At 40.0% G+C, this 21,672-nt stretch overlaps 2 protein-coding genes across 3 annotated transcripts in view; one reads left to right on the top strand and one right to left on the bottom strand.

Annotated features, from left to right (window-relative positions):
• The window catches only part of LOC143027971 (uncharacterized), a 59,358-nt gene extending 50,102 nt beyond the window's left edge, over positions 1–9,256 (top strand). The window contains exons 4-9 of the mRNA XM_076189614.1: positions 589–702; positions 1,705–1,782; positions 2,652–2,802; positions 3,554–3,700; positions 5,555–5,743; positions 8,949–9,256. Of these exons, the coding sequence (XP_076045729.1) occupies positions 589–702; positions 1,705–1,782; positions 2,652–2,802; positions 3,554–3,700; positions 5,555–5,743; positions 8,949–9,053 (784 nt within the window). The 3' untranslated portion in view covers positions 9,054–9,256. The remainder of the gene's footprint in view (positions 1–588; positions 703–1,704; positions 1,783–2,651; positions 2,803–3,553; positions 3,701–5,554; positions 5,744–8,948) is intronic.
• Positions 9,257–9,529: 273 nt separating this feature from the next.
• Positions 9,530–20,924, bottom strand: LOC143028170 (protein O-linked-mannose beta-1,2-N-acetylglucosaminyltransferase 1-like). 2 transcript variants are annotated; one of them, XM_076189907.1, is made up of 15 exons: positions 20,254–20,924; positions 19,360–19,563; positions 18,478–18,835; positions 17,650–17,804; positions 17,035–17,105; positions 16,522–16,677; positions 13,878–13,988; positions 13,256–13,451; positions 12,549–12,742; positions 11,775–11,883; positions 11,480–11,554; positions 11,169–11,350; positions 10,461–10,571; positions 9,902–10,080; positions 9,530–9,667 (listed from the first exon to the last, which is right to left on the bottom strand). In XM_076189907.1, the coding sequence occupies exons 1-14, from the start codon at positions 20,770–20,772 to the stop codon at positions 10,002–10,004; spliced, it is 2,520 nt and encodes an 839-aa protein (XP_076046022.1). In that variant the 5' UTR covers positions 20,773–20,924; the 3' UTR covers positions 9,530–9,667; positions 9,902–10,001. The 2 variants fall into 2 exon arrangements, with proteins under 2 accessions (XP_076046022.1, XP_076046023.1); XM_076189908.1 differs by lacking the exon at positions 9,530–9,667 and having other exon boundaries at positions 9,942–10,080; positions 11,207–11,350.
• Positions 20,925–21,672: the final 748 nt, after the last annotated feature.

Here is a 21,672-nt window from a genome sequence, read left to right on the forward strand (position 1 = left end):
GGGTGTGACGTATCGATGGTCGTGAAGCAATGAAGATAAAACTGAGTCTTGGCAGTAGAGCAGTTCATATATTGTTAGGTTCGCTAGCATCTTGAAATTTCAAGTAAGTGTGTTATAGAAATAATTACAAAAGAATTGGGTGTTTATGAAGAAGGCAGTGACTGTTGATATCAATCAATGTAATCATGGCAAGCTCTCAAGAAATACCCAACGAGACTAATGGAAGTACACATAGCATAGACACAAAGTTTGCAGACATAATGAACGAAACAGGTGGCACAGTATCTGGGCTCCTGGATGCATTCTTTGGATACATGTATCGGACATTCCCGTAAGTACTTTGTAATTTGTTAGCAGTACTTCGTGTTACTTAACCAGTGTATGTGTATCAGTTTAGTGCTTTAGAACTTGAAACCAAGTGAATTAGAGCAGTCAGATTGTTTCTAACAATCTTTAGAATATATAAGTCCTTGTATTACATGTGTAGCTATGTCTATCAAATACATTTTGATTATTTATCTATATTTTATTTATCTTTATACTGATATTTTATGTATCAACTTATTTTACCTTCTTTTTTTCTTGCAGAAATGAAATATTTAGTGAGACAAAAATCTCTGGGGAGCACCAGGTGAGCCAATCCTTCAGCAAGTGGCGTCGGAAATACTGCCAGGAACATCAGAAGAAAGCTGATGTTGAAGGGTAGTAAGCATATAACTCAGTAATGGATAGTAAAAATTGTCTTTACTCTCCACCTCACCTTTCATTGCCAACTTGTTTGTTTGTTTATTTGTTTGTTATTATTTGTCTGCTTATTATTATTTGCTTGATTTTCATTTATTATTAGTTGTCTGTCAGTTTATTATTATTTACTGTTTACCTGTTTGTTTATTATTTAACTACATGCATTCATTTATTTTATTTATTATTATAGTATTATGATTTTTTTTTCTATCCATTTATCATTATTATATTTTTTTCCGCATCCGACCTAGCTATGGACCAAAAGGTCTCTTGTTGGCATGTTCCACCTTTGTAATCCTTTGTAAAAGATACTACTTTTTCATAATAATAATTGTATCTTTGATTTTCACTAACTGGAAACCCACAGTCCCTCCATAGATTTCTCTGGGGAAAAGAAAAAACTGGAGTATTATTTGTGTTGTATCAATGTGGGATTGTTTATATATCACCAGTTTGTGGTAGTAATAAGGAGAAGGAAACAGTTGCTTTTTGTCACCCCTTCTTATGTGATAAAGTGGAGGAAATAAAGTTGAATTAGAAAGAAAGATATTTTGGGCCCAGTACAAAAATGGTGCATGTGTCCTAGTCACCTTCAGGTGTTGAGGATGTTGACAGGTTTTGAGGACAGAAACTGGCAATGATTCCATATGACATCTATCTCACAAAATGACCAAATTGCAGGAACCCATCATTTGTCCTTCTGGTGTTTATGATAATAAACAGTAAGCACTTGATAGAAAAAAACATAGGTACAGTATATCTATTAGAGAAAATGCAATACAAAAGTATTTGAAGCACATTTCTTTTAAACAATACAGAGATAAACTAAGTTCATTGTAAGTTGGATACTGTGATATTTGATATGATGAAGCAGAGGACCTAATCCACAAATGGATTGATTTTTTTTATTCAGCACAAGAAGTTATTTATAATTGATTTACTATTTACTTATTTTTACAGAGGTTCCCCAGAAGTGTTACCTCCTGTTGCCAGAGAAGTTGAGGTGGACTCAGGTGGAGCAGAGAGAGATGTAACCAGGTGAAGTATCAGGAAGTTTTAAACTTTACACAAGGGGAGGTTTTGAAATGATTCCCCCCCAAAATATGTCTGCTAATACACATCAATATTTTATTTACTTATCATTTAGTATTTTACTGTATGAAAGTGACAGTTGCCAACAACAAATCTATTGAAATGAACACTCTGTGAGGATGGAGTCTTTATTAGTAAGAAGCAAAACATCATATGGTGATTATTTTGATAGCATTTTACTAATACACATGAATGACTTATTCATTTATCATTGAGTATTTATTTATTATTTGTTTATTATTTATTTATACATAATTATAGTTTGTCCATTTCTTTCAGTCTAATTCTGATCTGTTTCATGAGTTCATACTTTGATTTTTTTTTCCTCAAGTTCAGAGGCTTATAGTCTTGTGTTCAAAGGCATCAATGACCTTGTAAAGACATGGTTTTGTCATGACTTTATAGAAAAAAGGGGGATTCCTAGCCCCTAACTCTGCCTCATGTAGTCACCTTGTACAACGTGCATTAGAACACAATAGCAGTATTCTTGTTCCACACAACAAAGTGCCAAGGGAAAATGAAGAGTTAAAGTTATAGGGACAGTAGAGGAGAGACTTGGGTAGGCTAATAGAAGTTCACAGAGGTTTAACATTCCTCTTGAGGTGGATATTTCTCTGATCATAAAAGGATACCGTGACTGGTTTATACAGGTCATGAAAGCCCATATACTCTGTATTGATATTATGTTCACAAGAAAAACAAAATTTCAAGTTATGTTGTGATATGTTAAACACAGAAGAAAATAAGAATAAGTAAAAATTTCCCCCTTTCTTTCCTTCATTCTCTTATTTTATATGTGTATTTTTCCCCTCCAGAAACAAAGGAAATATGTCACAGATTAAGAAAGATAACAGCTACTTTGACACTTCTAATGGTGCTATGTGTAGGAACTATGCCTGGAATCAAACTGTTGAGGATGTAGAAGTTAAAGTTCCTGTTCCAGGTCACATTACAAAAGGACATCAGGTTGGTGTGTGGAATACTTGGTGCTAATAGTACATATAAATGTACATACATATACATATGGAAGCTTGCTGGCTGTGCGGGTTAAGGCGTCGTTACTTGCGGCGAAGGTCGAGGTGAGGGCGGTTCGAATCCTGCCACCAGGGAAGTTGAACCAAGGGCATGGTTCATTAAATTCCACGCTACAAAGCCCTCTGTGAGGGGCACCGTCCTAGCCTCCCAATAGGGGGGGAGTGTGTGACGTTAAACCATATCATCATCATCACATATACACATATAATACATACATATATCTATTAATCTATCTATATACCAAGGGCTTTTTCCCCTTTACCCGGGAGGTAGCTAAAGTCAATTGGCATATATCTACCCCACACCCTTTCCATCCCCACTCATTCCACTCCCATCCATCACCCTTTCCTCCCTCTCATCTTAGCTCCTCATGGGCCTACATCCATCATGACATAGCCACATTATAAGGAAAACATATCTTAGAAGTATATAGAAATAGATAGATGTGGAGAAGTGTAGCCTCCTAAATGTACATTAATAAATCATATTTATAAATGAATGTAGAGTATATTAGTCATGAAGGGGTTTGTGGATTAATATTGATATTCTAATATAGAATATGGCTATGACACCATTAAAAGTGAAGTGTAACAGCTCTATAGAAAGTTGTTTGTGTTATATTGCTATTGCTAAACCATAGTAACAACTTGTCACAATTTTTCTTCCTTTTCTTTGAAACCAGGTTAATGTCAAAATAGAATCGAGAACCCTGAAAGTTTCCATGAAAGACCTGCAGAATCAATGGCAGCCTGTAATTGAAGGAAGTTTTCCACACATGATACTCGCAAATGAATCCATGTGGTCACTGCTGCCAAATCAGTGCATTATAGTAAGTATGAAGTTTTACGTGGATGCTCGCTGGCCGAGCTGATTAGGACGTCGTTACTTGTGGCAAAGGTCGAGATGATGGTGATTCGAACCCTGCTTGGGGTGAGTTGAACTAAGGGTATGGTTCATTAAATTCCATGCTAAAAAAGTCCTCTGTAAGGGGCACTGTCCTAGCCTCCTGAAAGGGGGGAGTTTGTGACCGTAAACCAAATTGTCACCATCATGAAGTTCTATGATTGTTTTTCTATTAGAATGAGAAGGTGAGTACAGTGGCAGCCCTTACATGCCTAAGTGCTGCCCCTAGGCATATCACCACTTCCCAACTCCATCAACCCTTACATACATCACACATACATATACCAAGGATTTTTCCCCCTTCCAAGGGAGGTAGCCAAAAAGGGAAAGGCATAAAAACACTCCCACCCATTTCATCCCTAAATACACTCCACACCCCTCCCACCCTCCCTCTCATCTGAGCACCTCCTGGATGACGGGTCATCCCTGCACCCTGCCCACCGCCCTGGGTCAGAAGCAGTGTCGCAAGACACAGCACATCCACAGCAAGGCCGCTTCATTTAATCGGCAACCCCCCCTCTCCGTCCCCCCTTGCATATAAGGAGAGGACGGGGAGAAATCCCTTCGGGCTGCGTCAAAATTGACTCACGCATACCACCCCACCCCCACCCCCCCGCCCATTCCTCCTCATGCAATCACAACATCATCCATATACAACCATTCTCCACTCACCTCTGTCTTCCGTCCTCTCCCTTCCTTCCTCAACAGACATTCCCCTCTTCCCCAAAGCCCCCTTCAGATTTTAAAATTCGTATTCAATGTCCCTATTGCAGATAGGATACGGGAAACTATTTCATATCTTTTTATTTTGTTGCAAAATTTGTTGGTTACAATGAAATATTCAGGGCCTTAATAATTTTTTTTTTTTTTTTTTTTTTTTTTTTTTTTTTTTTTTTTTTTTTTTTTTTTTTTTTTTTTTTCAGCCTGTAAGGCAGCAAGTCCCAGCCCCCATGTGAGGGCCCTATGCAGTGGTGGCAGAGATGGTTTCTTTATGATGGGCAAAAAAAATTTCAGATTGTTGAATGTAGAGGAAGAAAAGAAGGCTTTCATTGTGGTAGTGGTAGATGCTTAGTGAATTATTGTGATGGGAATAGAGAATGAGAAGGTTAAAAAGTTATGGATATCTTCAGCAAACATCTGCACCACTCAGGGCCCCGACAAGGGGAGGGGTGGGGGGGCAATACCCTGGGGCGGCATGGTTTTTTTTTTGAGGGGGGGGGGGCAATGCCCTGGGACGGCATTTTTTTTTTTTTTTTTTTTTTTTTTTTTTTTTTTTTTTTTGGGTGGGGGGCACTTTTGGTGAAAAGGTAAAGCAAATTCCCCCTAATGTACTTTTAATGTATCATGATTTATTCATCACGAGTTGTGTGTATAAATGTTGTTTTGTAGATGAATGTTACATGGGAATCATGCTAGTGACCATTGGATGTGGAAGGTGGTGGTGGTGGTGTGTGTGGGGGGGCGGTACTTTTCAACTTGCCCCAGGGTGGCACTTACCCATGTAGGGGCCTTGGCACCACTCACGGAGTGGAACTAGCAAAGGAAAATGCAGTACGTGTATCTTTGTGTAGCTGATAGGGATATTTGTATTGTTTTTGGCTTGTTAATCAGAACTGTTAGTTAAAGAATATTATGCTTATGGCTTGTGTATTGTGAGGATTACAGTATTTATTTTTTGTAATAGATTGAATAGTCTTTAAGTACAAGTAGTTTCATAATTTTTGCACTTAGAAAAAATTAAAAAGAAAACTTTGTCATCAAAAATGCACTTTATTTCCAGATCCATTTGGAAAAGATAGAAGAGCGCTGGTGGAATAAACTTTTTGAGAAAGAGGAGGGTATCGACCTGGGGAGGATTAATGCTGAAAGGGATTATGGATCTTTACCAGAAGACGAGAGGGCGAAAATCCAAGAACTCATGTGGAATAAGCAGCAGCAGGAGCAAGGAAAACCCACATCTGATGTGCTTGTAAGACTCATTTATTTTAACAGGCTTTTTCCCCCTACACAGGGGGGTAGCCAAAAAGAAAAAGGCATAGAAACCACTCCCACCCATTCCATTTCCCATATATTCCACTCCCCTCCACCCTCCTCTTTTATTTTAACAGACAATTTTAAATATACATACATATACCAAAGGTTTTCCCCCCTTACAAGGGAGGTAGCCAAAGGTATAAATCCACTCCCACCCATTTCATCTCCACATACTCCACTCCTATTCACCACCCTCCCTTCCTCTTTTCATGGCTCTTCCTGGATGACAGGTCATCCCTGCATCTTACCCACTGCCCAGGGCCAGAAGCAATGCAGCAAGACACAGCACATCCACAGCAAAGGCCACTTCATTTAATTGGCAACCCCCCTCTCCGTCCCCTTGTGCAGAAAAAGAGAAGGTGGGATGACATACCTTCAGGCTGTGTTAAAATATCATTCACACATTCTCCCAACCCCCCATCCCCTACCCACTGCCTTTCATGCATCACAGCATCATCCATACACAACCACTCTCCACTCACTCTCATCTTCTGTCTTCTCCCTTCCTTCCTCAACAGACATTCCCCTCTTTCCCAATGCCCCTTTTACTCCATCCATCCATCTCATCCTTGGTTGCCCCCACATGTTCACTCCTTCCACCTCTGCCTTCCACACCTCTTTTACTAATCTTTCTTCACTCATTCTTTCCATGTGTCCAAACCATCCCAATACTCTTTCAACAACCCTATCTCCCAACTCCCTTTTTACCCCTGTTCTCCTCCTCACCTCCTCATTTCTCACTCTATCTAGCCTAGTAACCTCTATCTTACTTCTCAGGCACATCATCTCAAACACATTTAAATTCTTCCTTTCTTATGTTCCATTTTTCTGCCCCATACAGTGCTGTTGGCACAATCACTCCTTCATAAAATCTCCTCTTAGCATCTATTCCCAAATGTCTGTTTCTCATTAAATTTTTTAATCCACCAAGGCATTTACTTGTTTCTTTCAATATGCATTCTACCTCCATCTCCACTCCTGCCTGTCCCACAACACTCACCCCCGAGTATCTAAAGCTATCCACTTCCTCCAGTCTCTCTCCCTTAATACTCACTTCCAGTCTACTGCCACTTTCTCCCCTTGTACATCTCATCACCTTACTTTTACCCACATTTATCTTCAACTTCCCTCTTTTGCACACCTCAAACTCCATCACTAACTTCCTTAATCCCTCCTCTGATCCTGCTACAAGCGCAGTGTCGTCAGCAAACAACAACTGGCTCATCTCCCTTTTTTCTCCATTTTCTTTAATCATCTCAAATCCCTGACCCATTACCCTTGCATTTACCTCTTGCACCACCCCATCCATGTATAAATTGAACAGCCAGGGTGACATAACACATCCCTGACAAAGTTCCACCTTTACCTCAAACCACTCACTCTCTCCATTTTTAAATCTAACGCAGGCTCTACCACTCTTGTAAAAACTCTTGACTGCTTAAAAGTTTTTCTCCTATCACAAATATCTGCAATACCTCCCACAGTGCCTTCCTGTCTACCCTGTCATGTATCAATTGTAAAAATGGGCAGAGGACCCTTATTCTACTTTTTATATGCTTTAATCTTAGTTGTCAGCTAAGAATAGTTTCAAGATTTTGAGTTGTAAAGTAAGAAAAGAAATTTGGACACATATATCTTATTTTAGCAGTCTTTTGTATGTGTGACAAAAAAGTGGAAAATAGAGTGGCAAAATTGAAATATGGGCAGCAAAACAATGTTTTACAGTAGGAAAAATATATATGTATATGAGTGGAAAAGGTGGTAGAGAAAAGTGGGTTAGAGCAAGAACACTATATTCCTGACGTTTCAACTACAAGTCTTCTTCATAACAATATATGTATATATATATATATATATATATACATACATACATACATATACCAAAGGCTTTCCCCCTTACACGGGAGGGTAGCCAAAAAGAGGAAGGCATAGAAACCACTCTGAATATGTAGGGAATGGAATGGGTGGGAGTGGTTTCTATGCCTTTTTCTTTTTGGTCACCCCCCATGTAAGGGGAAAAAAGCCTTTGGTATATATATGTGTATATATATATTTAGGAAGCTCACTGGCTGAGTGGGTTAGGGCATCGTTACTTGCGGCAAAAGTCGAGGTGATGGCAGTTCGAATCCTACCACCGGCGAAGTTGAACCAAGGGCATGGTTCATTAAATTCCACGCTACAAAGCCCTCTGTGAGGGGCATCGTCCTAGCCTTCCATTAGGGGGGAGTTTGTGACGTTAAACCATATCATCCTCATATCATATATATATATATATATATATACTGTATATATGTGTGTGTGTATGTGAGTGGAGAATGGTTGTGTATGGATGATATTTTGACACAGCCCAAAGGGATTTCTCCATGTCTTCACTGTTTTCCACATGGGGGGTTGGAGAGGGAGGGTTGCTGTGTAAGTGAAGCTGTCCCACTGTGGATGTGCTGTGTCTTGCTGCATTGCTTCCAACCCAGGGCAGTGGGCAGGAGACAGGGATAAGCCTTCATCCATTAGGAGCCAAGACAAGAGAGGGTGGTGGAAGAGAGTAGAATATTTTTTTTTTTTTTTTTAATCATTTTATTACGCTCCAAGAGCGGCAAGCCTAGTACATATCAAATTAATAACTATTTACATGAGAATCGTGACTCACAGGACATGCTATACAACTGAGGCGACAATTTGTAGACAAATAAGTAGAATGGGTGGGAGTGGTTGTGTGACTTTGACTTGGCTATCTCTCTTAAAAGGGTGGAAGAAACCCTTGGGATATAGATGTATATAAAAGTAATCAGCCAAGTCATTTCTTTCTTTATTTACAACCATTCTCCATTCATTCCTATTCTTTTTACATTTGCTTGCATCTCGTGTCCCCTTACGTCCATCCACCTCATTTTTGGTCTTCCGATCAAATTTACTCTATATACTCCTTTTCACTCTTTTTGTAGTCAATCCTCATTCAGTCTTTCTATATGCTGCTGTAGTTAAAAAAGTATTGTGAGTGGGTTAAAGGATACACATACATATACCAAGGGCTTTTCCCCCCATACAAGGGAGGTAGCTAGGTAAAAGGAAGAAGCATTTAATTTATTTGTAGCTTTACATACTGATTTAGAGTATGTTCAAGAACATCTCTTATATTTCAGAAGATGCAGAGTATGCTGAAGGAAGCCTGGGATGTAGAGGGATCTCCATTCAAAGGACGACCATTTGATCCTTCTCTTCTTAATTATGCTGGTTCTTTACCTTAATATTATAATAATATTGTATGTAATATGACTTTTGGTGGTATGGTTTATTTGAGGTTGAATTTTAGTTGAAATATACATTTTTGTTTGGAATTGAAAATGGGTATCTGCATTTCTTGTATGAAATGAGTTTGTGTTTATGAGAGGAAGAGGGCCTTTGGGGTGTGGGTGTGTATGTATATGTATGTATATATATATATATGTATATGTATGTATAAGTGTGTGTGTGTGTGTGTGTATGCAAGAGAGACAGAGGGTGGGTGAAAGCTGATCTTAGGTAAAAAGATGGAATAAATATAGTCTAGATTAACAGAAAGTGATCCTGGGCATAGTCCAGGGACCAAGTGTCAGTATATCAAGGCTGCACCTTCGGGAGGAGATACAGGTGTCGATGGGTTTTGAGGATCAGCAGCAGCAAGGAGATGATTGATTCTCTGATATCCATCTAGCAGGACTGCCATTTGTTGGTTACGGGAAAGAGGCCAAGACAGATAATGAACCCTGTCGAGTTGCAGTTGCTTCTCTGACTGCCTGAGGGTCAGGTGTCAATGATGTTCGCTTTGCTTTGCCCAAATGTTGAAGTGCCAATGAGATCCTGGATGTTGGGTAATTTATGCCTGCAGTGTAACATGAAAATTAAATGTTAGGTTCAACTATCCTGATATTAATATCCCAATATTTGTTCACATGTGTGTATGCACACATCAGATTTATAAATTAAACCTTCTTTTTAACTCTGGTCCTTGACAGGTATGACATCCTATATCAATACAGAAAATCCATAGTTAAATGCACAAGATAGAAAGACTACATTTTGCTCTAGTATACATTAAATGATAAATGTTACATACCATAACAGAAATTAGCCCTGTTATCGTTAGATATCATCTTTTGGTTTATTATAATTGTGCTCACTTGACCACATCCTTCATCTGTGTTTATTTTGATGCCTTAATTACGTGTGTAGCCGGGTTTAATCCAGTTACTTAGACTGAATTCTTCATCAGGAGAATGAGAAGCTGTTCTCCACCTGTTGAAACATTTAATTATTAAAAAGGGCTCTAGCAAAAGTACATCTATTTAGGATTATTTATGATGATGATATGGTTTAACGTCACACACTCCCCCCATTTCGGGAGGCTAGGACGGTGCCCCTCACAGAGGGCTTTGTAGCGTGGAATTTAATGAACCATGCCCTTGGTTCAAATTCGCTGGTGGCAGGATTCGAACCGCCCTCACCTCGACCTTCGCTGCAAGTAACGACGCCCTAACCCGCTTAGACAGGTGTCAGGACTTCATACCTTGTATTTCTAATGGACACCTCATTTGTCATTGAAAAAATGATTTTTCAGATATAAATCCATTTATAGTTCTGTGTGTTCAAGGATCACCTTCAAGGCAACAACTCACTTGTGCGTCCTCTTTGTGCCTTCCCTCATTTTCTCTGTGGCATGGTCTTCTGCTTCCATGATCATATCACTTGTGGGTGCTTGCCAGTCCTTTGTGCCCTCTGAATACTTGCTGTGAAAAATAGAAGATTCCATTGGGCTAAAGAAATGGTTATTAAGAAATATTAACAAGCACAACAAAATTACCACCCATAAAGGGAGATTGTATCTCTCTCTCTCCTTCTCTCTCTCTGTCCCCCTCTCTCTCTCTCTCTCCCTCTTTCTCTCTCTCTCTCTCTCTCTCTCTCTCTCTCTCTCTCTCTCTCTCTCTCTCTCTCTCTCTCTCTCTCTCTCTCTTTCTCTCTCTCTCTCTCTCTCTCTCTCTCTCTCTCTCTCTCTCTCTCTCTCTCTCTCTCTCTCTCTCTCTCTCTCTCTCTCTCCCTCTTTCTCTCTCTCCCTTCCTCCCTCTTTCTCTCCCTCCCTTCCTCCCTCTTTCTCTCCCTCCCTTCCTCCCTCTTTCTCTCCCTCCCTTCCTCCCTCTTTCTCTCCCTCCCTTCCTCCCTCCCTTCCTCTCTCTTTCTCTCCCTCCCTTCCTCCCTCTTTCTCTCCCTCCCTTCCTCCCTCTTTCTCTCCCTCCCTTCCTCCTTCTTTCTCTCCCTCCCTTCCTCCTTCTTCATCTCCTTCCCTTCCTCTCTCCCTCCCTCCCTTCCTCCAAGTGGGTGTACCATACCAGTACTTGGACAGTGGACATCCCACAAAGTAGACCACCTCAGCAGAGGGTGTGAGGGTTCCACTGGCCACAGCAGCATAGTACTGCCAGCTGTGGGCATGGCGGTAAGCATGGCGGTGGACTCGCAGGCGTAGGACACCTTCGTAGAGCTCCTTCAGATCTCTGTCATCCAGACCTAAACACTACAGTTGGGAGAAAGAAGAGATCTATAAAGGTTTGGTTTAAGAAATGCAGGTAGTTTTATCAGTTTTTACCTGCTTTGAGGACATTTTGGCTTGTAAAGGATTAAGCTTACTTATGGAAGGACTTACAGCCTGAAAAAGGAAGAAGCTTTGGTAGGCGTCATCACGTTGTAATAGACCCAAGAAGACAACAAAAGGCCCTTCCTGTGAAGTAGAGCAATGAAGTAAACAATGGTTGTTTGTACATGATCTACGTCCCTTGTCTTGAAGTTGCTAAGAGTACTATGATTTCTCAGTAACTGCTACATCTTCATATTTAAATTATTTTTTATGAATTCCAGAATAGCCTTTGCCTGCTGCTATTAGTCAAGGTGTTTAAAGTATTAGAAATACAACACAGGAAAAAAATAGAGTCATAACTCACCTGATCCTCTGGAAGGAAGTCATATTTGCATGGATGCACAGTCAGAGTGATCTTGGTGGCATTACCAATCTGTGACTCAAACCAGAGAGCATAGTCTGCTTTGAGCAACCTGCAAAACCAATAGAAATTAAATCATTAATCAGTACCACAGACAGAGGACTAGGCATATCAATCAGCCAGCCAATGAATAGTTGCCTTGAGTGTGGTTCTTAAGAATTGTTTGTGGATTCTGATTAAAGTTTCCATCTGCTGTCCTGCACATAGTCTTCTGCAGTCTACAAAACCAACAAAAAGTAAATAATCAGCACCACAGGCAGAAGACTAGGTTTATCATTCAGCCAGCCAATTAATAGTTGCCTTGAATGTGGTTCTTAAGAACTCTGTAGATTCTGATTAAAATTTCCTTTTGCTGTCCAAAGCTCATGCTTGCAACTGATTTTAGTGTGAACTGTTTTTTTTTGTTTATTTCACAGTCAGTTCTTTGATGTGCAGAGTGAAGGTCATGTATCAAAAGTGAGACACTGAATTTTTGGGTTCAAAATATTGGTTTGGCTAATGACTGAATAAAATTCCCCCTAAAATCTGCTCCCTAGATTGAGGCATCATCCAAAAGTTTGCCATGAAACTGCCCTTCATACTTCTAAAAGGTGATGTTATGTTGCATCCCAACTCTAATAAGATATAACTTGATATGTTCAAATGTGATGTGAACTTGTGATGGGTGTTAATATGGTGCAGCACTATACACTATGATACTGTGTGAGTATGTCTTGCCTGCTGGTGTCTTCAAGTGTGACATTTTGTTGTCTGTTGTGGATACGTCGATTATAGAGGCTGTGCTGCCACCAGCCAGTAACATGGGCCCCTGCAGACCCTGCATGGTGCGTACGTGACACCTCTGGAACCACAGCTTGCTGCCCACACTGCCGTCCCTCACCGAACAACCACCAGTCCCAGTCTCTGTTCTCCTGCAGGGGGAGGACACCCATAGTCAGGCAGGCTCTTATGTAGGCAAAAACTTGTTTACACATAGGTGAATGGGACATAAATACTATGAGGCAAGCTTCATATACTTAGTACATACAAAAAATATACACACATATATATATTACATTTGACCCAGTATATATGTATATATATATATATATATATATATATATATATATATATATATATATATATATATATACATATATATATGTGTGTACACTCAGCTTGTGATTTAATGGAACTCTATTTAATCAATTTTGGAGGGTACAGAAAAAATCCAGTGACAGAATATATTTCTGATTCCCCTCTACATGATCACATCATATCAAGCATGCCTCTTTACAATCCTCAGTGAGTTTAGAATTAAATTAAGGGAACAATGCTGAATTTATTGTATTCATTGGACCGATGTTCCCACCCTCCATTTTTTGTCCATTACATCATGGGATGGGTGTACTCATTTGTAATTTTGGATCATCTTGATTGCGTACTCCAGGGGGTACCCAATTGGGCAGAGTCTCTTCCACCCAAGCACGTGTAGTCATCCAGCCGTACTGCGGGTACATGTCAGCCCTGAGGACCGTAGTCACTGACAGCGCTGTTGCTGGGAAGCTGTTCTGCCCAAAGGCATTTACTATGGACAAGCTTGGGTCCTTGTCCAGCAACCATGCTGTCTGGTGGAAATAGCTGCAAAAGCAGTAGGGCAAGTTAGACATATGTGGAATAGAAATGGCTGAAAATTACAAAAATTGATTTTTGTGTCCAGTATTTCTGATATGATCATGTGATTTGGAGTTCTTTTATCTTGATAGTTACTTCCAAAATTGTTTGGTTCAGAGGCAATGCAGCAAGACACAGCCAGGCCCAACAGCGGAAATTGGTTGACTTCCATCATTTCATTACATAGCACCCCCACCTGCCATCCACTCAAGAATTTACTGAGCAGACAAGAAGTCCCTTTGGGCCACGTCAGTTTCTCATCCATCCACAACCACTCACCACTCACTCATGCATATCTCGTGCACTCTACCATCCCTATTCGACAGACATTCCTCTTGCACCCAGTGCCCCTGTCACCCCATCTTTCACGTGGTCTTGCATTGCTTCACTTACCTAAAGAAGTCTGGTGACACTATGAGGTCATCTTCAAGTAAGATGGCTTTGGAGGCCTGGGGGAACTTCTGGAAGACACGGTAGAGAGCAAAGCGGATGTTCATGTTTGTTCTGCCAAATAGCAAATATTTAATTGGGTTAATGACAGGATGAGAGAGAATAAATCTCATGAATAGTGAAATTGTAAAGAATGATACGTTTATTTTTTTATATTGCACATTATTCTATAGAATGAATTGTTAGTAACAACCATTGGTTGGTCCCATTGATCTCTAGTAGACTTTCTGGGTGGGGGATCAGGTTAATCCTTAGGAAGAGGGAGTGTAATTTACATTTATATTTGCATCAGGTCACAACACATTAACTTTTTCCATGGAAAAAAATGAATGCACTTGATAAGATGAAAAACCTATGGACTGGGGACCATTCAATGTGTCATGTACACAAATATACACATATATATAAACACACATATATATATATATATTACTGCATTGGACTCGTGATCGACACTTATTTCCATCCCGGAAAAGGTCATACATGACCGATCTATGTGTAATGCTGTGACCTTACATGCACACACACACACCCAACCCCCCCTGGAAGCACAGCGATATTGAAATTATTTCAGTTCTCGGCGAGTTTCGAACCCGAACCGCCGTAGTGGCGGCCGCAAACGCTACCACTGCGCCATGAGACGTGTGTGTGTGTGTGGAGGGCGGGGTCACAATAAACACGTAATTCACAATGTAAGGAAAAAAATTAGGAAAATTAAAAATTTATGACCGAACGTTTTAGTCAAGTCTAGTAAATTGTACCTATAGTGTTAAGGACACCTTTTAGGAAGAGCTTGTCAACTAATCGCAGCAGTGTTTACAAATTGTCACCGCAAAAGCACAGTCGATCAGAAGTTCGGTCTTGTTACTATTTCTGTTGCAGTGAATGGAAAAGGTTTAGCCAAAGAAACAAAAACAACTTTGTGACAAGTGCTATTTTTGTCAAGGTAACTTTGGTGTAATATTCTCAAGGAAACTGAACGAATTGTTTGGTTTGTGTGAAAAATGTGAGGTTCTTTGAAAAAGTCGGAATTCTTCTACTTGAAATACCGTCCGTGCTGGCGTGAATTCAAATGGGCAATTTTACTATGGCAAGAAGGCGCAAAATGTCAAATTTTCTACATTTTCACAATTCTTTTTACCGAGATGTTTTATTTGTGAAATTTCAATTAGATATTGAAGCTAATTTGAATATTGAAGTTTGATTTTCAACGGCTGGAACTGGGTTTTGTTTACAGTAGATGTCGTGGAACAAAAACTGAACCAGTGATTGTCGACTACGTGATTGTTGAAGAAGTTATTGTGAAGTTGTGGCCTGGATGTTGCTACACGCTCAGGAGTTATCACACTAAGCTATTTTTCCTCCCATACCCTACCTCTAACCTTCATTTGAATAACTAGGATATGGCTTTCCTTACAGAAATGTAGACTTCTAAAGAACCTTTCAACCTTACATCTACCATTCATATAGGTCTGTAATGTCTTAGTTCATCATTCATCTTTGTTATATACGACGGAAAGATAATTTGATATATGGAGATTTGGAAAATATAATATTGTAACCGAAGTCGGTTTTACTCGAAGGAACTCTCAACGGTCGTCGCTGTTGAAGCCCATAGAAGCCCAGTGTGATAATCCGTTCACAGAAAGAGACCAGCCCAAATTTGAGAAACTGGAACAGAGTTTAGGACGTTTGATAGGTCACTTTTTGTGGCTTGTCGGAATCCACGTGATTTCCGTTTAGTGCTAGATTTCCAGTACCCAAGCATTATGGAGAAAATGAAAGTGAATAAGATGGCTTGGAGAAAAAAGTGGCACCTCATTACGGGTGTAGAAAAGTTTGAATTCTTGGTCACCGCACAACCTATTTCAAACTGCAACTGCCAAATTCGACAAGAGGAATATGGAATTTTGGAAAGAATTGCTCAACTTAATCCCACACAGTGTAAGGTAATGTAAAGAAAATCTATGTAATTAAGTAATATTACCGTATGTTAATTTTGTATATGGTGCAATTGATGAATAATTTGCCACACTCCGCATTATATTTTTTTTAATTGCTGTCTATAGTGACCTCCATACCCACTCCTGTCTTCATATCAAATGCTCTGTATTTTCCCGCAAATATTGGGGTTATTATTATTTGTTTGCTCTAACTTTTACCTTATTTTTTTCTCAGTTAGGTAATCTTACTAAAGGTAAAAATATCTACCTCTTGTTTATGACGAAATATAAAACATTTGATGCGTAGAGAGGAATGGAGAGAGGTGAGGGAAATGATGTTGGGAAAGATGATCATTTTCCCCAATTCAGCCCAAACTGGGGGGCAAAATATATCACGACCCCCATTATTTATCTATTTATTCGTTCATTTATTTGGTTGGTTATTTGTTTGATTATTTCTACTGACACAAGGCGACTTTATGGTAGCAAAAACATACTTTCGCAAATACTATTTCATATACGCATGTTTTCATAAATGATAACTAATAGTACAACATTTGCCTATGCGCATGCGCAGTGAAGAGGTAAAAAGGTCATTGGTATATCCATAAAGAAGTTTACGAGAACGGGATGATTGTTTGTACCTGGTATATTCGTGCGGCTTCCCCTCGGGCAGATGCACCTCCGCTTCCAAGTCGACGAGATGGACCAGGTCGACGGTTTCCTGGTGGGGACCGTCGACCACAACTAGAAAGTCCGTCTCGCCGGCCCCTGCCACACGCAGCAGGCTCTCTAACAGGCTGCATTGAGAAAAAATATGATAGTAATAACACTGTTGATAATAATAGTAACAATAGTGATGATAATGACAATAATTGGGAGCGGAAGTGTTTGAGGGGAATACGGTGAAAATAAATTCTTCCATGAATGAAAAATATTTACGATTTTTTTTGCACATAATAGAATAAAATAAAAACTGAAATAACTGAACAAATAAATGAGTAAATATATAAGTTGATAGATACATGAGAAGAAATACAAGTAGAATGAACAATTTTAATTATTATAAGCGACATATATATATATATATATGTATATATATATATATATATATATATATATATATATATTGTTACATTGGTGGAGATTCTACTAACCGATACAAATGCTGTGGGTTGTTTGCTGTGACGATGACCACAGCGATGGACTCCTGCACGCGGATGCGAGGCTGCAGGGAGTAACACAGCATCATTATAAACTTGCAAAAGCCAAAATTCCACCTTCAGTCGGGGTAGCCGTGTCTGTCCTTATTTAAAATAACAATAACAGTAATAATAGTAATAAAGACAATAGTAATAATAATACGGGTATTAATAGTAATAATAACGATGGTAATAATAAATAGTGGAATAAAACGAATAATTAATAATAAAAACTCGTATTATGCCCTCCCCTATGCAGTGTAGTAGATTTTTACGATATGGAAGGGAACTTTGTGACGATGGTCTTCTCCCTCGCAACACTGTAAGTTACCGTAAATAGTTGATCATGAAAATATTTGTTTAATCTGGATGTGATTCGTCTTGTTCTTGTATCACGTTCTGGAGTCGTGATCGACAGCTATTACCCTCCCGGATGAGAGCTCGTTTTGTGCGATCAGTGCGTTTATTATAATATGACCTTACACTGCAGATCCATTCCCTTGCCCAAAGGAGACAGTAACGGCGTGTGAGTGCTCCCCCGTATAGACAAAACGTATTACATATTCTTACACTATTTTGACGCCAGAGCCAGGGCTTGGACGATGCCCCCCGAGTGTAGCACGGGGAGCAAAGGGACCCGTATCCGTCGTAAGCGTCACAGAATCGGATCCTCTGGGCCTCCTTCGGGTCGTCTGCCCACCATTCCGGGCAAGAAGGAACCGTCCCTAGGGGATGATGTCATACACCATGTTTAAGTCAACGAAATATATATATATACACTGTATATATATATATATATATATATATATGCAATATATATATATATACAATATATATATATATATACTATATACATATATATATATATATATATATATATATATATATATATATATATATATATATATATATATTTATATATGTGTTGAGACATTCTGACGGGTTGAAAAAGCATACCTGCGAAACTAGTCAGGAATAAACTCAAGACTAAGACTCCTGTGTTTCCTATTCCGCTTACATCATATATATATATATATACTATATACATATATATATATATGTGTGTGTGTGTGTGTGTGTGTGTGTGTGTGTGTGTGTGTGTTCCAAATCATGTTTGAAAATATGTTCATAAAATTTCAATAAGATAATAATTGCATAGAATAAGTTTGTGTTTTTTATCAGTTACCTTAATTAGTTGTTCAACCGTCAACCGATCGTTTATCAAATGCTGTTTCATTATTTTTACAAACCTGTTTCATTATTTTTACAAACGAAAAGGAGAAAAAACTTTAAATGAATTAAAATGAACAGATTATTAGATAAATGAATAAGATGTGTTGAAGGGATTGATGCATTTTTTTTGTTTTGGTGTATTTGAGTCTGTGCGTGGAAACTTACCTGGCAAGGCGTCGTTTTTATCTTGATGTTTGAGGTCGACTCGAATGTCCGTCGACGACGCCTTCCTCAGGCGCTTCGTGACCAGGCGAGTCACGAGCACCTCGGCGAGCACGCGCGACCCTCCAAGAGGAAGGACACACAGCGTCTCAGCGATGTCCCCCTTCAGGAGGCTGCCAGGGTCCTCTTCGGGCGTGGAAAGAAAGGACCCGTTCTCGGCTCGCCCTTCAAGTCTTGGACGGTCACCCTTGAGGACGACCATGGCCCATTTTTCGTAGTCAGTCACTTTGGAGATGAAGGACGACCCGAGAGTGGTCAAGGCTGACATCCCGTTCGGCAGGAGGTAGGGCAGGAACGGAGTCTGTGGGGGCGTGGCTGAGGTCAAAAGTCATCGGCACCGTTCAGGGCGTGTCCCTCATTGAGGGTGCAGAGAAAACCAAGGGACCATGGGGGCACATCTCGATTTTATTTATCAATCTATTTATTTATTTCAATCGGAATCCCTTACAGCCCTGGGCTAAATAAAATGGCTTTCTAAATCAGAATAAATGACTGAAAGTGTGGTGGCGTTGATGGGTCGAATCACAGGTAAATGGGGAGATAGACAAGTGAACAGGAAGAGACGGAGAGCAAGTGTGTGTGTGTGCTTCACTACCACGGTCATGGATTCACGTGTGGGACTCTTGATCGACGGGTAATACCCTTCCGGGTGAGAGCTCAGAGCTCGTATATGGCCCGATCTTTGGTGTATGCGTGTGTGTAATATTCACTACTGTCTTAGATTACGTGCAGGACACGTGATCGACAGCTATAACCCTCTCGTGTGTGAGTGTGTGTGTGTTCCCACATGCCCCTCTGGGACGAGGTATACAAACATCTACTCACGACTGCCACGATGACCACCACTCGCCCCGGCTGGAGGCGACAGAGGGCGAGAGCCAAGTTGGCCTCCTCGCTGGGCTGGAAGGTGAGAAACCGTCGCCGGTACACGGGGGCTCCGGTTAACGGGTGGAGGGCGACCACGTGGACTCCTGCGTGGCGGGGCGCGTTGTGGTTGGGCTCGGGGGGCACCGCCTCTGAGGTGTATACCTTTGAGGAGGAAGTAATGTCGTAAGGCCGCTTCACACTGGGCAGGTTAGTGTCAATTCTTGTGAGTTTCCGCATCACTGGGCATGTGTTAGTCAATTCTTGTGAGTCCGTTTGTGTAAATACGACCTCGGTGACAATTTTTTTTTCTTCGAGTTGTTAAATGTCAAATTATCTTTACGTCGTTTATGGTAAAACTGAGTGACGAACAAAGAGAAGTTAAACATATTAGACACATTGTTGACATGTTCCTAGGAACGTCTAGAATACTCTAAACGAATTCTTCCTCTAGCTATTCAAATTCACATAATTTGAAAGGTCACCTAAGGTCAGCGGAGGTTATTTGGCTGCCACGTTTTTTCGTTAACTTAATCTATTGAATAGTGTGTTGTTAAAGGTATTTAATGCATAAAACATGATTAAATTCATATACAATACACTCCGAGGCACGTGATGTATTGTTAATGTTTATATCAAATGTTTAATAATAAAATCGGTATCATTAACACACACAAATATATGCATATATATATATATATATATATATATATATATATATATATATATCAACCACAATTCACTCTAATTCTAAGACATCAACATCGAGGAACTCGAGGAGACGTACATGCAGAAATTGAATTAAATTGGACGGAGGGTACCATTATCCAGGCAACAGATGATAAACAAACTTACTGTTTGGTTGTCGACAACAATTTTCACTTGGTCGTCGTTGGCAAGCAGACTCAGGTCGAAGCCACGGGCCGAAGGAAGCAGAGATCCCGACACTAACACCACAAGAAGGAGCACCCCCCTTCCTCCTCCTCCTCCTCCTCCTCCTCCTCCTCGTCCTCTTCCTTCTCCATGGCTGCTACAGAAGGGGCTTTTGTGTACTGAAATTTTGTCACGTGACATCTTGATTTCTGAGGAGGAATGTCGACATGTTGATGGATGGCCGCCCTGTAGTTCCCATGGCATTTCCGGGAGGGTGTGGCCGCTTGCATTCGTTTCACCAAAGGGAAGCGTACCGGATCGTTGCCGGGCAATGAGGGGCAGCGGACCCCCTTCCGGTGTTCCTCGGGAAGAGAGAGGCCCTCGGTACTTCGAGTCCCACCTCAGAGGTCCTCTTCGGCGCCTAACGAGGTTTCGAGTGCCACGCGTGGAGTCTGTAGTCAAGATTCTTGGTTCGAGGCTCGTTACAAGATTCGAATTCATAACTATGAAAACACATTTGCGTGACGATGATAAATGAGCGAATGAATACTCAATGAATAAATGAATAAATTAACAAATGTGATAAAACAATGGAAAGCCTGAACATCATACCGGAGTGGATCAGTTTTATAAACTAGATGAGGTCAGGTTTGTTGTTCAATGCATCGGTATGCCAAACAGGCGACCACGCAAAATATAGGATATTTGATTTTTAATTCGTTTATCATTGGCAATTAAGTAATTTTAGACAACTTACCGTGTATGTAATCCAACAGTTTCGGCTACACGTCTTGACTAGGTGATGATCGAGGAAAGTTCTATTATAATGAATTAAAATAGATTTTTCCTCGTTCAATTCACTGACCGAGCGAAAGTAAGTTTTCTTTGAGTAAGGAGAAGGGGTGACCACACTAAGTTCAAATAATCACAATGGTAACGTAACGAAACTTTGTATTTTCGATTTGTGTTAGGAATATTTACACTTGAAAAAATAATGATTGTTTGAAGATTAATAAGTTTTGTACGTGTAAAATTAGCATTCGTTACTTTTGTAAATTGTCGTTTTGTTTACTATTGTAAGTGCTAGCAAGATCCGCCCTTGAGTACACAATGAACTCTCTTAACCCAAAGGATATCACTAACATGAATAGTAGCAAACAGAATAAGGGGATAAATGTCGTCCAATGTTCTAGAAAAAAAAAACATAAAATCATACAAAGATGAACTTAACCCCCCCAAAAAATAATCCATATAAACTAAACATATTTAGAATAAATGACTCATGCACGCCTTCATTCTGGTCATCCCCTCACACAGCACCAAAGGATTACAAAGGTGGAGCATGCCGACAGGAGACCTTTTAGTCCATATCTAGGTCGGATGCGAAAAAAATCATAATTA

Source organism: Oratosquilla oratoria, chromosome 9, assembly GCF_046742065.1.
Source record: "Oratosquilla oratoria isolate Oo_2021 chromosome 9, ASM4674206v1, whole genome shotgun sequence".
In the NCBI taxonomy this organism is placed as follows: Eukaryota; Metazoa; Arthropoda; class Malacostraca; order Stomatopoda; family Squillidae; genus Oratosquilla; species Oratosquilla oratoria.

Excerpts from the sequence above, each read along its gene's own strand:
- LOC143028170 (XM_076189907.1), bottom strand. The coding sequence starts at position 20,772 with ATGAATTCGAATCTTGTAACGAGCCTCGAACCAAGAATCTTGACTACA. Across the intron at positions 17,106-17,649 it reads GGCTCTGGCGTCAAAATAGT|CCTCGCATCCGCGTGCAGGA; the intron begins GTAAGAATATGT and ends TACTCCCTGCAG. Across the intron at positions 13,989-16,521 it reads AAGCCGCACGAATATACCAG|AACAAACATGAACATCCGCT; the intron begins GTACAAACAATC and ends GCTATTTGGCAG.